General features: G+C 40.2%; 1 protein-coding gene across 6 annotated transcripts in view; it reads left to right on the top strand.

The window, feature by feature from the left end:
- Window positions 1-15,576, top strand: part of Pisd (phosphatidylserine decarboxylase) — a 166,392-nt gene extending 150,816 nt beyond the window's left edge. For 4 of the 6 annotated variants that reach the window (XM_070105073.1, XM_070105071.1, XM_070105074.1 and 1 more), the window contains one exon: window positions 5,629-15,576. In XM_070105073.1, the coding sequence (XP_069961174.1) occupies window positions 5,629-6,282 (654 nt within the window). In that variant the 3' untranslated portion in view covers window positions 6,283-15,576. The remainder of the gene's footprint in view (window positions 1-5,628) is intronic. The other 2 variants (XR_011394731.1, XR_011394730.1) reach the window with 2 other exon arrangements.
- The last annotated feature ends 1,656 nt before the right edge of the window (window positions 15,577-17,232 follow it).

Here is a 17,232-nt window from a genome sequence, read left to right as displayed (position 1 = left end):
GGCTCATTGTTGTGCGAAATTATCGTTATGCGAATGAATTTTCCCCATAAGAAATAATGGAAATCAAATTAATCCGTGCAAGACACCCGAAAGTATGAAAAAAAAAAATTTTACCACATGAAATATACATTTTCCTACACACAAAGAGAAGGATACATGCACAATAGTAGAGTAGTACATGCACAATATATATTGTGCATGTACTACTCTACTAAATGAAGAATAAATGACACTTACCTTTATTGAAGATGCAGCAATGACTGATGAGACACTGTGTCCTGGGAGTGCCTTTTCCTCCTGAGTACTGTAGGTCCTGTTTGGTATTTTCTTCCAGAACAGGCCTTATCACACTGTGTATGCCACTACGATTCTTAAATCTCTCAAACCAACCTTTGCTGGCTTTAAATTCACCAATATGAGCACTAGTTCCAGGCATTTTTTCCTGTTCGTCTGGGTGTTAGTTGACTGGTGTGGGTTGCATCCTGGGAGACAAGATTAAGGACCCCAATGGAAATAAGTTAGACAGTCTTCGATGACACTGACTTTTTTGGGTTATCCTGGGTGGCTAACCCTCTGGGGTTAATTGTTTCTTGGTATTCTCAATAAGCCACACCAACAACGGTGCTACAGCAGTAGCAGCAGCAGCAGCTGACAGTGCTACAGCAGCAGCTGACAGTGCTACAGCAGCAGCTGACAGTGCTACAGCAGCAGCTGACAGTGCTACAGCAGCAGCTGACAGTGCTACAGCAGCAGCTGACAGTGCTACAGCAGCAGCTGACAGTGCTACAGCAGCAGCTGACAGTGCTACAGCAGCAGCAGACGGTGCTACAGCAGCAGCAGACAGTACTACAGCAGCAGCAGCAGCTGATGGTGGTACAGCAGCAGCAGCAGCAGCTGATGGTGGTACAGCAGCAGCAGCAGCAGCAGCAGCTGACAGTGCTACAGCAGCAGCAGCAGCAGCAGCAGCAGCAGCTGACAGTGCTATAGCAGCAGCAGCTGACAGTGCTACAGCAGCAGCAGCATCAGCAGTTGACCATGGTACCACAGTATTTCGATAATATTTCTCACCCTTTTTACCACAGGGTTGGCACTAGAAGCTTTCTTGGGGCCCATGGTCACTTATTTTGCAGATAAAATCACCGAAAACGCTGTAATAATACGAAATGTTCCGATTGTATGCTTAGATGTTACCGCGGAGGCTGGCTTGTAAACAATGCCACCGGCGGAACATGTGAGGCTGGCTCAGGCCTCACATAGACGCGTCTCGGACGAATAGCGTTGAGCGGGTTTTTAGCGGTATGCGAGGAAAAATCTTAGCAATAAAATGTATCGGTATGTGGGGGTCCAATGTACAGTGGTCCCTCAATAATCGTCCGGCCTGAAAGTCGTCCATTTCGGAAATAGTCCTGTTAGTTCGTCTAAATATTGGCTCACAAATGGTCCGGTAACTCGCTAATAGTCCTTCGTCCGGGATGCGTACTCATGCTCTGAGCCGCCTGGGCCTTCCCTTCCCAGCCAGTGTGCCATTGTTTACCAGTGAGCGACGGTCCCCTCACTTGCTCCAACGAAATATTTCATAATATTCCATTGATTTTAGTGCTTGCAAGTGCTAAATAAGCTACCATGGCTCCAAAGAAAGCTTCTAGTGCCAAGAAGGTGAGAAATACGATTGAATTTAAGAAAAACATCATTGAATAATATGATAGAGGCATACCTGTGGGCGAACTGGCCAGGATGTATAGCAAATCCCGTACAACCATATCTTCCATCATAGCCAAGAAAAAGGAAATCAAGGATGCTGTTGTTGCAAAGGGGGTAAATATGCTGACAAAAATGAGATCACCAGTACTCGAAGGTGTTGAGAAGTTATTATTGGTGTGGATAAACGAGAAACAATTAGCAGGACACAGTCTTATGACGTCGCTTATTTGTGAAAAGGCTAGGCAGTTGCATGACGATTTGGTAAAGAAATTGCCTGCAACTAGTGGTGATGTGAGTGAATTTAAGGCCAGCAAAGGCTGGTTTGAGAGATTTAAGAACCGTACTGGCATACACAGTGTGGTAAGGCATGGTGAGGCTGCCAGTTCTGACAACAAAGTGGCTGAAAAATATGTGCATGAATTCAAGGAGTACATAAACAGTGAAGGACTGAAACCTGAACAAGTGTTCAGTTGTGATGAAACAGGCCTCTTTTGGAAGAAAATGCCAAAGAGGACCTACATTACTCAGGAAGAAAAGGCGCTGCCAGGACACAAGCCTATGAAAGACAGGCTGATGCTAATGTTCTGTGCTAATGCTAGTGGGGATTTCAAAGTGAAGCCATTACTAGTGTACCATTCTGAAAATCCCAGAGTGTTCAGGAAAAAACAATGTTATGAAGAGTAAATTGTGTGTGTTTTGGAGATCTAATAGTAAGGCATGGGTCACGAGGGAAATTTTTGTCGAGTGGTTCAATGAAGTGTTTGGCCCTAGTGTGAAGAATTACCTCCTGGAAAAGAAATTGGATCTCAAGTGCCTCCTAGTAATGGACAATGCACCTGCTCATCCTCCAAACTTGGATGACCTAATTCTGAAGGAGTTTGGGTTCATCACAGTAAAGTTCTTGTCCCCGAATACCACTCCTCTCCTCCAGCCCATGGACCAGCAGGTCACTTCAAACTGCGTAAGCCTTATAAGTACAGCTTGGGAGGGAGTGACTACCAGGACTTTGAACTCTGCTTGGAGAAAATTGTGGCCAGATTGTGTCCACAAGAGGGATTTTGAAGGGTTTGAGGCAGCCCATGGTGAGCCTATGTCAATTGTGAACTCTATTGTCGCACTGGGGAGTTCCATGGGGTTGGATGTGAGTTTGGAGGATGTGGAAGAGTTGGTGGAGGACCACAACGAAGAGCTAACCACTGAGGAGCTGCAAGAGCTTCAGCAGGAAGAGCAACAGATGGCAGCTCAGAATCTTGCTGCAGAGGAGGAGGAAGGGAGATGGAAGAAGGTGTCTTCTTCAGAAATTAAGGAGATTTTTGAAGTGTGGGGTAGGATGGAAAGCTTTATGGAGAAACATCACCCAGAGAAGGATGTTGCAAGCCATATCGGCAGTGACAGTCTTGGCCCATTTTAGGGAAGTTTTAAAAAGACGCCAGAAACAGAGCTCTCTGGACAGTTATTTTGTGAGACAGGACTCCAGTGACTCTCAAGGTGGTCCTAGTGGCGTTAAGAAACAGAGAAGAGAAGCAACCCCAGAAAAGCACTTGGTACCTGAGGTGTTGATGGAAGGGGATTCCCCTTCCAAACAGTAACTAATCCACTCTCTCTCCTCCTCCAGTCTCCCATACACTAAGAAGAATCACCAATAAAGGTAAGCGTTATTCTGTTAATGTTTCATTCATCATGTGCCATTGTATTGTTTATGTACTACATGTATATTTCATGTAAAAAAATTTTTTTGTTTTAATACTTCTGGGTGTCAGGAATGGATTAATTACATTTACATTATTCTTATGGGGAAAATTGATTCGTAAGTCGTCCATTTTGATAATAGTCCCACTTTCAGGAATGGATTAATAACAATAATTGAGGGACCACTGTATGTAAAAAACATAATTTTTTTTTTTTTACATTTGAAAGCTTATAAAAAAAACTTTGATATACTTTTTTTTATATATCTTCTTTCTTCTTTCAACAAACCGGCCGTATCCCACCGAGGCGGGGTGGCCCACCGAGGCGGGGTGGCCCACCAAGGCAGGGTGGCCCACCGAGGCGGGGTGGCCCAAAAAGAAAAACAAAAGTTTCTGTTTTTAAATTTAGTAATATATACAGGAGAAAGGGTTACTTTGATATACTTTTTTTTTATATATATTTGAAAATATGCAAAAAAAACTTAGATCTAATTTTGGAGCACTACACATGTGAACATAGATCTATGTTTGAACAGTTTAAGGGTTAAAACCCATGGCAAACTCATAATTTTGGTGTCAGATTTTGAGAGCGTTTTCCCCTATGCAAAAAGTCAACCAAATCCTAATTTTATCAAGGTTTTGTTAGTGATGAGTGTTTTATCATCCATACGATAAGTGCCCGTTACTGCCCTCCCTCGCATAACCCTGTAACCTAACCTCCAAATAGTTGGCAAGCCCATATTTTAAAGAATTGATACGTTTCCCTTCTCTTACGTAATATTGCTTAATCCGTTCTTTAGCCACACCATCCCACCATTCCCACGGGAATTATCTAGTTATTTTATGGTAAGAATAATCGGAATATTAGAGAGATTCATAAACAATACAGTCATATTTATCGATACTGAGAATAGTGGTTGGCAGTACTTAGGAAGATATACTGAGATATACTAAGATTCTGCCAGGTATTTCCTGGGTGTCCTTGCTCCCAGCTCGTGGTTCACATAGTGTCGTTGCACCCAGCTCGTGGTTCTCATAGTGTCCTTGCACCCAGATCGTGGTTCAATTATGATATTTAATGATTATTGGCTGTATTTATTTTAAAGGACTCACTGGCCATGGGTTCATACCCCACCCGTTCCCTGATTTATTGCAATCGTGTCGTTACATGGGAAGTACAATGCCTGCACTTCTAATGAGGGGTTTGAGATATTGGCTGTTTGGAGTGACATCTAAACTGTCATATCTGAGCACCTCTGCAAAGAGTGACTGTGAATGATGGTGAAAGTGTTGAATGATGGTGAAAGTGTTTGTTTCTTTTTTGGGTCACCCTGTCTTGGTGAAAGACACCTGACGTGTTAAATAAAAAAATGTATACGAGGCATTGTGTGACAAGGAATAAGCACCACCACGACCAAAATTCGGGTCGGTGAACAAATCGATTCCTTAATATTTCATGTGTGTGAATGTGTAGATATTTTCTTATGCATCTGTAAGTTAACCTCAGAGCCCCATAACAAAATATAGTAACTTGAATGTCATAGCTATGATCTCTCCTGCACCTGAGTTTTTTCCCATTGTTTGAATTTGTTGCTTATTCTCTTCCACCACATAGCAGCTCATTCACATTAATTTTTTTTATCTTTTAAATTGTTAATTTTACTATTTTTAAACATATGTGTAATGTTAATCTTTTAAAAGTATCAGCTGGTATTGAAATTTTTTTTCATCAGTATCAATACCATTACTTTAACATTAAAATTAGCATATACCATTGATACCAATGTTTTGGCATTCCCCTTGACACAGTTATCCATAGTACAGTAAGACCCCTGTATCCATGGAGGATACGTTCCAAGGACCTGCCCTGGATACCAAAACCGTGGATAGTAGTGAACCCTGTATATAAGTCCTATACATACCTGTTATAAAGTTTAATTGATAAATTATCACCTTTTCACTGATGGGAAGTACTTATCTGCTTCTCTTGGCCTTGAAAACCTTTCACCATCACTACTTTTGCACTTTGAGGCAGATATGGTGGTCCTGTTATACTATAATTTTTATAGGATAATAGATTCAGGGTTGCAAATAAATCACTTGTTAGAAGACTAACTAAGCAACATTTGGGGGACTGTACAACAGTTGTTTATTACAAAAAAAAAAAAAATTGCTGAATCATTTATTACCACAATTATATTGTTTTCTATTGTGCACTTACATTAACTAATCTTTCTAGGGTGTGTCATATCCTTTGCGAAAGTTTCTGGGTCCCAACTGCTGGAGAGAAGGAGGACCCATGGTTGTGAATAAGGATAATGATGATTGTTTCCACCGTACGTGCCTTGGAGACTGTGATAATAACAAGCTGTACCAATGTGTTATCTACCTAGCACCTGGTGATTACCACCGCTTTCATTCCTGCACCGATTGGAAAGTGATATTTCGGCGACACTTCCCGGGAGAACTGTTAAGTGTGAATCCATCCATAGCAGCGTGGGTCAGAAATCTATTTGTGTTGAATGAAAGAGTCAGTTATGTGGGCTATTGGAAGCATGGATTCTTCTCTATGACAGCAGTTGGTGCTACCAATGTTGGCTCTATCAAAGTGTACTTTGATGAGGGACTCAGAACAAATGAGAAACAGTGGAAAACCAGTATGTTCCATGACAAGCACTTTAAAGATAAACCCATTGAGCTTTGCAGAGGAGGAGAGTTTGGGGAATTCAACTTGGGTTCTACCATTGTTCTTGTCTTTGAAGCTCCAAAAGATACTATGACTCTGATTGAAATTGGACAGAAAGTAAGAATGGGCCAGGCATTATTCAGGATACCCCATTCACATGTAAGGAAAACTATATCAGAAATTTCTCATCCAGGTCCACAAAGGTAGACTTGTTTCATGTACGGTATAATTTTGTGTCTAAAATAATATTTAAGAAGAAAAATCATTTCTGGAGAATTTTTCGGTTAACTGGAATAATTTTGGGAAAGTTCCAGTTAATTATGGAATCAAAATATTTTAATTGATAAATTTTGCTAAGAAGTACAGGACCTTATTGTAGTCATCAAAATGAAAGTAGCCAGACATAGATAAAAGTGTGATGTAACTTTAAGTGCTACGTGAAGTCAATTAGATGTCATCGCAGAATTATGTTAGCTATAAATGCTGCCATATTTTTTATTATTTTTTATTTGATTTCCATTTTTCTTTTATATACAGTATTTAACTGTTGTATTCTGAGCACCTCTGCAAAAACAGTGATAATGTGTGAGTGTGGTGAAAGTGTTGAATGATGATGAAAGTATTTTCTTTTTGGGGATTTTCTTTCTTTTTTGGGTCACCCTGCCTCGGTGGGAGACGGCCGACTTGTTGAAAAAAAAAAAAAAATTTAAGGATGGATATGGTACAACCGAGTTGTGCAGAGATGTAGTACAAGGGATAACAGAACGACGGAGCATGCTGTAAATAATGGCTTTGCTGTAGCTACATTTAATCTAAAGATTCATTTTAGAAATGTGAAATAGCTATTATGGAACAAGTGAACCAACATTGATGAAATATAATGGAGGTAAGAGAAGCACTGTAATATTTCACCTTTTCTAAACAAATAACCCACACATTGAATGACACTTTGGACGATGTTTCGGTCTGACTTGGATTATTAACTAGTCACCCTTTCTAGTCTGGTGAAGAGAGCCTGAATGTGAGAGCAAATATACAGTGCTTCTCTTTCTTTTTTTTCTTCTTCTGTGATTTTGTTTGTACCAGTGATGAGTATTTTACAGTATTACACTCTTATGTGTTGATGGGCATTATATTTAGTTGAGACAAGAGCTTCAGCTCTAAGACTGACCTCAAAGACTAACAGCAGCAATGATTAGCTTGTAAATGCAGATCACTAACTTAAAGTACTCTGATATCTTCATTATATATGCCACACCCATCCTGTGGGTGGTAGTCTAGATTACACAGGTACATATATGTAATGGGTTCAAGAATTGGGTCCCAATATTTACATTTGCTAACAAGCTACACTAGTGTTGAACTATTCAAGTTTGCACAGTCACAAAACATTGTAGTTATATTTGGTTATTAGTTAATTATGAGTTATTTACAAAGGGCGGTCAGGATATTTTACCAAAATGGATTATAATGTGCTACTGTGGATAAAATACTTTGAATTTCTTGAACATTTGTGAGTGAATTGTCTCAGAATTCAGTTTTTCACATTCCAGCACAGATTACACACACACATCCAAACCTACAAATGGGATAATCACAAACCAATTAATTATTTACATCTGTTTAGCCACAATATGAACATGTTTGAACATTACCATCCTCTGTACTTTATTAAACTACAGAACAGGTGGAGTTTGAACCCATATTAAGTGAGTCATGGGTTCAAACTCTACCCATTCCACGATTTGTTTGCAATCTTCTTGTGATTTCGTGAGTCATCTGGTTTATTAATTAGGAACTCTTTACATGGAATGAGACAGCTTGATTGAGACCATTTGTATTAATGTTGGTAGATTTACTGACAATATGTTAGGTTAAAGGACACAAGTGCAGCTAATGTGACGTCTTACTGCGGCAACGTTTCGTGTTAATGTTTTGAGAAATGGTATGATGATGCCAACAAGATGTGGAAAAAGACATGTACAGTCCATGACACTTATTAGATGAAATATCACACCATGAGTGGCTTCTTCAGTCCTCCAGAAGCCATTTGTGGTACAGTGTTAACTAAAATAAATGTCCTACACTGTCTTTTTCCACTACGATCTTTTGGTGTGTGTTCACAAATAAATGTAACACGCTTGAAAACAATCATTTTAGAGACGAGTAGATTCAGGTTGTAACGATAACTTTATTTCCCAAGAATATACACTAGTTACGAGAGAAGGGTAACAGTATACTGTATAGTGTATCTTGCAAAAAAAAAAAAAAATCCCTAGTTATGCATAGCATTTGAAGCAGTCTAAAAGTAGCACTAATACACACAGAATACACTAAAATTCAATAATTTTACAATGCAAGTTTTTGTGAAAATTAGGCATTTAACCCTTTGACTGTTTATGCCATATACATACTGAGAGCGTATAAATCTGAAGGTGAAGGAAGGCGGGGTAGAGGTCACCATCACTACACACTACACTACACTCACCATCACTACACACTACACTACACTCACCATCACTACATACTACACTACACTCACCATCACAACACACTACACTACTCACCATCACTACATACTACACTACACTCACCATCACAACACACTACACTACTCACCATCACTACACTACACTGACCATCACTACACACTACACTGACCATCACTACTCACTACACTCACCATCACTACTCACTACACTCACCATCACTACACACTACACTCACCATCACAACACACTACACTACTCACCATCACTACACTACACTGACCATCACTACACACTACACTGACCATCACTACTCACTACACTCACCATCACTACTCACTACACTCACCATCACTACACACTACACTGACCATCACTACTCACTACACTCACCATCACTACTCACTACACTCACCATCACTACACACTACACTGACCATCACTACTCACTACACTCACCATCACTACACACTACACTCACCATCACTACACACTACACTCACCATCACTACACACTACACTCACCATCACTACACACTACACTACACTGACCATCACTACACACTACACTGACCATCACTACACACTACACTCACCATCACTACACACTACACTCACCATCACTACACACTACACTGACCATCACTACACACTACACTCACCATCACTACTCACTACACTCACCATCACTACACACTATACTCACCATCACTACACACTACACTACACTGACCATCACTACTCGCTACACTGACCATCACTACACTCTACACTGACCATCACTACTCTACACTGACCATCACTACACACTATACTACACTGACCATCACACTACACTACACTGACCATCATTACACACTACACTACACTCACCATCACCACACTACACTACACTGGCCATCACACTACACTGACCATCACTACACATTACACTACACTCACCATCACCACACTACACTACACTGGCCATCACACTACACTACACTGGCCATCACACTACACTACACTGACCATCACACTACACTACACTGACCATCACACTACACTGACCATCACACTACACTACACTACACTGACCATCACACTATACTACACTACACTGACCATCACACTATACTACACTATCACCACACTACACTGACCATCACCACCCTACACTACACTGACCATCACCACACTACACTACACTACACTGACCATCACTACACACTATACTGCTCACCATCACTACACAATATACATTCACTATCCCTAGAAACTATATTACACTGTCACTAGGCACTATACTACACTATCACTAGGCACTACTACATCATACAACAACAGACACTATAATACAACTCACTTCATCAAGAAACACTGTTACACTCTTAAATTTTGGTTCTCTTCCATAGTGCTAAAGGAATAGCAGGAAAAGTCGGTCGATGGATCTATAATTTCCTCACTAACAGAACACACAGAGTAGTAGTCAACAGAGGAAAATCCGAGGCAGCCACGGTGAAAAGCTCTGTTCCACAAGGCACAGTACTCGCTCCCATCTTGTTCCTCATCCTCATATCTGACATAGACAAGGATGTCAACCACAGCACCGTGTCTTCCTTTGCAGATGACACCCGAATCTGCATGACAGTGTCTTCCATTGCAGACACTGCAAGGCTCCAGGTGGACATCAACCAAATCTTTCAGTGGGCTGCAGAAAACAATATGAAGTTCAACGATGAGAAATTTCAATTACTCAGATATGGTAAACACGAGGAAATTAAATCTTCATCAGAGTACAAAACAAATTCTGGACACAAAATAGAGCGTAACACCAACGTCAAAGACCTGGGAGTGATCATGTCGGAGGATCTCACCTTCAAGGACCATAACATTGTATCAATCGCATCTGCTAGAAAAATGACAGGATGGATAATGAGAACCTTCAAAACTAGGGATGCCAAGCCCATGACACTCTTCAGGTCACTTGTTTTATCTAGGCTGGAATATTGCTGCACACTAACAGCACCTTTCAAGGCAGGTGAAATTGCTGACCTAGAAAATGTACAGAGAACCTTCACGGCGCTCATAACGGAGATAAAACACCTCAATTACTGGGAGCGCTTGAGGTTCCTAAACCTGTATTCCCTGGAACGCAGGCGGGAGAGATACATGATTATATACACCTGGAAAATCCTAGAGGGACTAGTACCGAACTTGCATACGAAAATCACTCATTACGAAAGCAAAAGACTTGGCAGACGATGCAGCATCCCCCCAATGAAAAGCAGGGGTGTCACTAGCACATTAAGAGACCATACAATAAGTGTCAGGGGCCCAAGACTGTTCAACTGCCTCCCAGCATACATAAGGGGGATTACCAACAGACCCCTGGCAGTCTTCAAGCTGGCACTGGACAAGCACCTAAAGTCGGTTCCTGATCAGCCGGGCTGTGGCTCGTACGTTCGTTTGCGTGCAGCCAGCAGTAACAGCCTGGTTGATCAGGCTCTGATCCACCAGGAGGCCTGGTCACAGACCTGGCCGCGGGGGCAATGACCCCTGGAACTCTCTCCAGGTAAACTCCAGGTATAAATAAATTCTACATACACTCTTATAAACTGAAAATTCCAGGATAACTATTTTTTTGGTATATTGATATATTTAGTATAAAGATGCATAATCTTTTATACATATTAATATATGGTTGAAATTAGTAACCTTTGAAGAGTTTCACAATTCTACCTCACGACTTGTAAACTTAAGACTCGTCAAAATGTCTTGCAAGATGCCACTGAAAACTTGCTGCTTGTGGATGCTGGCAGTGGGAATCATTCTGGAGATATTAGGGTGTTACAATCAGCTTTTTGATCCATGGGTTCATGATTTAGAAAAAGAGAGAGATGACCTCAGAAGAGAGGTTGACCAAGCTACTGATGCTTGCCAGCCAATGTTCTTTTGGGTCTCTACCTCAACTGTAGTTGATGTGTGGCGATATATGAGTGATGCTCCAGTACAAGAGACAAGTACCGACGTCGACCATCACTTTGATCCAAGGTGGCTGCCCATCATTGGTCGCATCATCACCGCTTATGAATGTTATCTGGAAATCCAAAATCTTAAAACGTATCTTGAGGTGACATCACGCTGTCATGAGGGTTCCTCTACTCCCTTCACAATGAGTTTGTTGTGTGTCATGTTAATTACAATGAGTGCCATTGGACTGATCACAGAAGTTAAACTCCGGAGGAGAGGAACCAGTGATACAGTGAAGATGGCTTTGGTAGGAAAGCCCAAAACAAGAAAACGTAACCGACGTCACAGAAAAAATGTATCGAAGAAGACTGATGAGGACCAGACAGGATCAAATGAGCCAGAGGTCCCTGTTGAGCCAGAGGTCCCTGTTGAGCCAGAGGTCCCTGTTGAGCCAGAGGTCCCTGTTGAGCCAGTGGTCCCTGTTGAGCCAGTAGTCCCCGGTGACCCAGAGAGCCCTCCTAACCCACCAGAAGGTGGTAACTCTGTGTCATCCCCCATGCTTGCTAAGCAGTGGTACACTCTTCTTACAGTGTGTCCAAAAGGATCATATCACACCCTAATGCAAAATAAAGGCTTATTTGTTGTCGAACTGGTTCAAAAGTATCATGTTGAACTAGAGCTTAACATGGGTGAAGACACTGTAAAAATAATGAGCCCTGACCGCAACCAGGCACTCGAATGTAATAGAGCTATTATAAGCAAGCTCGGTACAGGAAAAGATATACGTGTATATAGGTCATGGGCAGACGTGGCACAGGACTGCTGAAGTGAGAATTCAGTGCTTGACTCGACAATGACTGGAACGTTGTTAGTGGACGGAGGAGAGAACACAAAGCAATCATTGTAATGGAAGAGTAATATGTGAGATAAAAATCTAAGGTGCTGATGTTGATACTTCAAACCTGTATTAGTGGTGCAGACAAGTCTCTTTTTGACTCATTATTTTCATTTATCAGTGAAACTGACGAACTTAGATACTGTTGTGAAGGTGATATATAATTTTTTGTGATTTTATTTTTATGTATTTGTTTATTTTTATATATGTAAATTGTTCAGAGAACCGACTAGTTTACAAATTAGGCACGTTCAACACTTGGGAATGTTTGTGGAAATGTTTCACCACACAGTGGCTTCATCAGTGCAATATGAAGAATGGTGAAAGGAGAAGGGGACTTGGGTAATCATTCCCCCAGCCTGGATTCAATGCAATCAGTCCATCAGTTTCAACAAGATAGATGGACTGATTACATAGACTCCAGGCTGAAGGACTGATTACCTCAATCTCTTCCTTTCATCTTCCAGTGTTCTCTGTATTGTACTGATGAAGTCACTGGCTGGCAAAACATTTCCAGAATAAAGATTCGTAAATGTTGCTGGAGTGTCTCGTATATAAACTTGTCGCTTTTCTAAACCATTTATTCAAACTTTTCTGAAGGAATATTTTATTAATGGTGACTTTTAAGTTTGCTTATGTGACTTCATCAAATTAATTTTTAGTTTCTGACAATTCACTATGGAGATAACTGAACAATCAATTAAATCCAGATTTCAGATGCAAGTTAAATCATTATATTTCTCAACTCCGCTGACATCTCTATGGAGCTATTTGTCGTAGAATTTTGTTTCAGTTTCTTACACCATCACTAGACACTATACTACACTATCACTAGGTACTATACTATATCACAAGACACTCTACTACACTCACCATCAATACACACTGTTCTACACTCATCATGACTTGACACTATACTAACACCATCACTAGACAGTACTACACTATCACTAGACACTATAATACCATCACTAGACACTATAATACTCACCATCACTAGACACTATACGTACTAAAATCATCACTAGACAATACTACACTCACCATCACTAAACACACTAGTACTCACCAATACTGCAATCAGTACTACACTCACCATCACTACACACTACACTCACCATCACTACACACTACACATCACTACACACTACACTCACCATCACTACATAATACACTCACCATCATTACACACTGTACTACTCACCATTACTATAACACTATTCTATGCTCACCATCACTACACACTACTCACCATCACTAGCCACAATGCTACTCACTATCACTACACTACACTTACCATCACTACACACTATACTGCTCACTATCACTACACAGTATACATTCACTATGCCTAGACACTATACTACACTATCATTAGGCACTATAGTACACTATCACTAAATACTATACTACACTCACCATCACTACACACATCACTATACACAATACTACACACCATTACTACATACTATTCTAAACTCAATACTACACCATCACTACACACTATACTACACTCAACATTACTAGACACTATACTACACTATCACTAGCCAAAATATTACACTATCACTAGACACTACTACATCATACAACAATAGACACAATAATACAACTCACATCATTAAGAAACACTGTTACACTCTTAAATTTTGGTTCTCTTCCATATAAATAAATTCTACATACACTCTTATAAACTGAAAATTCCAGGATAACTATTTTTTTGGTATATTGATATATTTAGTATAAAGATGCATAATCTTTTATACATATTAATATATGGTTGAAATTAGTAACCTTTGAAGAGTTTCACAATTCTACCTCACGACTTGTAAACTTAAGACTCGTCAAAATGTCTTGCAAGATGCCACTGAAAACTTGCTGCTTGTGGATGCTGGCAGTGGGAATCATTCTGGAGATATTAGGGTGTTACAATCAGCTTTTTGATCCATGGGTTCGTGATTTAGAAAAAGAGAGAGATGACCTCAGAAGAGAGGTTGACCAAGCTACTGATGCTTGCCAGCCAATGTTCTTTTGGGTCTCTACCTCAACTGTAGTTGATGTGTGGCGATATATGAGTGATGCTCCAGTACAAGAGACAAGTACCGACGTCGACCATCACTTTGATCCAAGGTGGCTGCCCATCATTGGTCGCATCATCACCGCTTATGAATGTTACCTGGAAATCCAAAATCTTAAAACGTATCTTGAGGTGACATCACGCTGTCATGAGGGTTCCTCTACTCCCTTCACAATGAGTTTGTTGTGTGTCATGTTAATTACAATGAGTGCCATTGGACTGATCACAGAAGTTAAACTCCGGAGGAGAGGAACCAGTGATACAGTGAAGATGGCTTTGGTAGGAAAGCCCAAAACAAGAAAACGTAACCGACGTCACAGAAAAAATGTATCGAAGAAGACTGATGAGGACCAGACAGGATCAAATGAGCCAGAGGTCCCTGTTGAGCCAGAGGTCCCTGTTGAGCCAGAGGTCCCTGTTGAGCCAGAGGTCCCTGTTGAGCCAGAGGTCCCTGTTGAGCCAGTGGTCCCTGTTGAGCCAGTAGTCCCCGGTGACCCAGAGAGCCCTCCTAACCCACCAGAAGGTGGTAACTCTGTGTCATCCCCCATGCTTGCTAAGCAGTGGTACACTCTTCTTACAGTGTGTCCAAAAGGATCATATCACACCCTAATGCAAAATAAAGGCTTATTTGTTGTCGAACTGGTTCAAAAGTATCATGTTGAACTAGAGCTTAACATGAGTGAAGACACTGTAAAAATAATGAGCCCTGACCGCAACCAGGCACTCGAATGTAATAGAGCTATTATAAGCAAGCTCGGTACAGGAAAAAATATACGTGTATATAGGTCATGGGCAGACGTGGCACAGGACTGCTGAAGTGAGAATTCAGTGCTTGACTCGACAATGACTGGAACGTTGTTAGTGGACGGAGGAGAGAACACAAAGCAATCATTGTAATGGAAGAGTAATATGTGAGATAAAAATCTAAGGTGCTGATGTTGATACTTCAAACCTGTATTAGTGGTGCAGACAAGTCTCTTTTTGACTCATTATTTTCATTTATCAGTGAAACTGACGAACTTAGATACTGTTGTGAAGGTGATATATAATTTTTTGTGATTTTATTTTTATGTATTTGTTTATTTTTATATATGTAAATTGTTCAGAGAACCGACTAGTTTACAAATTAGGCACGTTCAACACTTGGGAATGTTTGTGGAAATGTTTCACCACACAGTGGCTTCATCAGTGCAATATGAAGAATGGTGAAAGGAGAAGGGGACTTGGGTAATCATTCCCTCAGCCTGGATTCAATGCAATCAGTCCATCAGTTTCAACAAGATAGATGGACTGATTACATAGACTCCAGGCTGAAGGACTGATTACCTCAATCTCTTCCTTTCATCTTCCAGTGTTCTCTGTATTGTACTGATGAAGTCACTGGCTGGCAAAACATTTCCAGAATAAAGATTCGTAAATGTTGCTGGAGTGTCTCGTATATAAACTTGTCGCTTTTCTAAACCATTTATTCAAACTTTTCTGAAGGAATATTTTATTAATGGTGACTTTTAAGTTTGCTAATGTGACTTTATCAAATTAATTTTTAGTTTCTGACAATTCACTATGGAGATAACTGAACAATCAATTAAATCCAGATTTCAGATGCAAGTTAAATCATTATATTTCTCAACTCCGCTGACATCTCTATGGAGCTATTTGTCGTAGAATTTTGTTTCAGTTTCTTACACCATCACTAGACACTATACTACACTATCACTAGGTACTATACTATATCACAAGACACTCTACTACACTCACCATCAATACACACTGTTCTACACTCATCATGACTTGACACTATACTAACACCATCACTAGACAGTACTACACTATCACTAGACACTATAATACTCACCATCACTAGACACTATAATACCATCACTAGACACTATAATACTCACCATCACTAGACACTATACGTACTAAAATCATCACTAGACAATACTACACTCACCATCACTAAACACACTAGTACTCACCAATACTGCAATCAGTACTACACTCACCATCACTACACACTACACTCACCATCACTACACACTACACATCACTACATAATACTCACCATCATTACACACTGTACTACTCACCATTACTATAACACTATTCTATGCTCACCATCACTACACACTACTCGCCATCACTAGCCACAATGCTACTCACTATCACTACACTTACCATCACTACACACTATACTGCTCACTATCACTACACAGTATACATTCACTATGCCTAGACACTATACTACACTATCATTAGGCACTATAGTACACTATCACTAAATACTATACTACACTCACCATCACTACACACATCACTATACACAATACTACACACCATTACTACATACTATTCTAAACTCAATACTACACCATCACTAGACACAATACTCCACTCACCATCACTAGATACTAGACTACACTCTCACAAGACACTATACTACACTCACCATCACTAGACACAATACTCCACTCACCATCACTATACACTATGCTTCACTATCACTAGATACTAGACTACACTCTCACAAGACACTATACTACACTCACCATCATTACACTGTTCTACACTAACCATCACTAGACATTATTCTACAATATCACTAGACAATACTATACTATCACTAGACACTATAATACTCACCATCACTAGAATATGAATGTAATAAGTATAATAACAAAAGGAAATAAGAAAATGATGTATTAATCTTTGTTGAAGATGTTATTAATCTTAAATTTTTCATT

This window comes from Cherax quadricarinatus, chromosome 96 (assembly GCF_038502225.1).
Source record: "Cherax quadricarinatus isolate ZL_2023a chromosome 96, ASM3850222v1, whole genome shotgun sequence".
NCBI classification, from domain to species: domain Eukaryota; kingdom Metazoa; phylum Arthropoda; class Malacostraca; order Decapoda; family Parastacidae; genus Cherax; species Cherax quadricarinatus.
The sequence above is the reverse complement of the archived record's forward strand: the minus strand, read 5'-3'. Positions and strand labels throughout refer to the sequence as shown.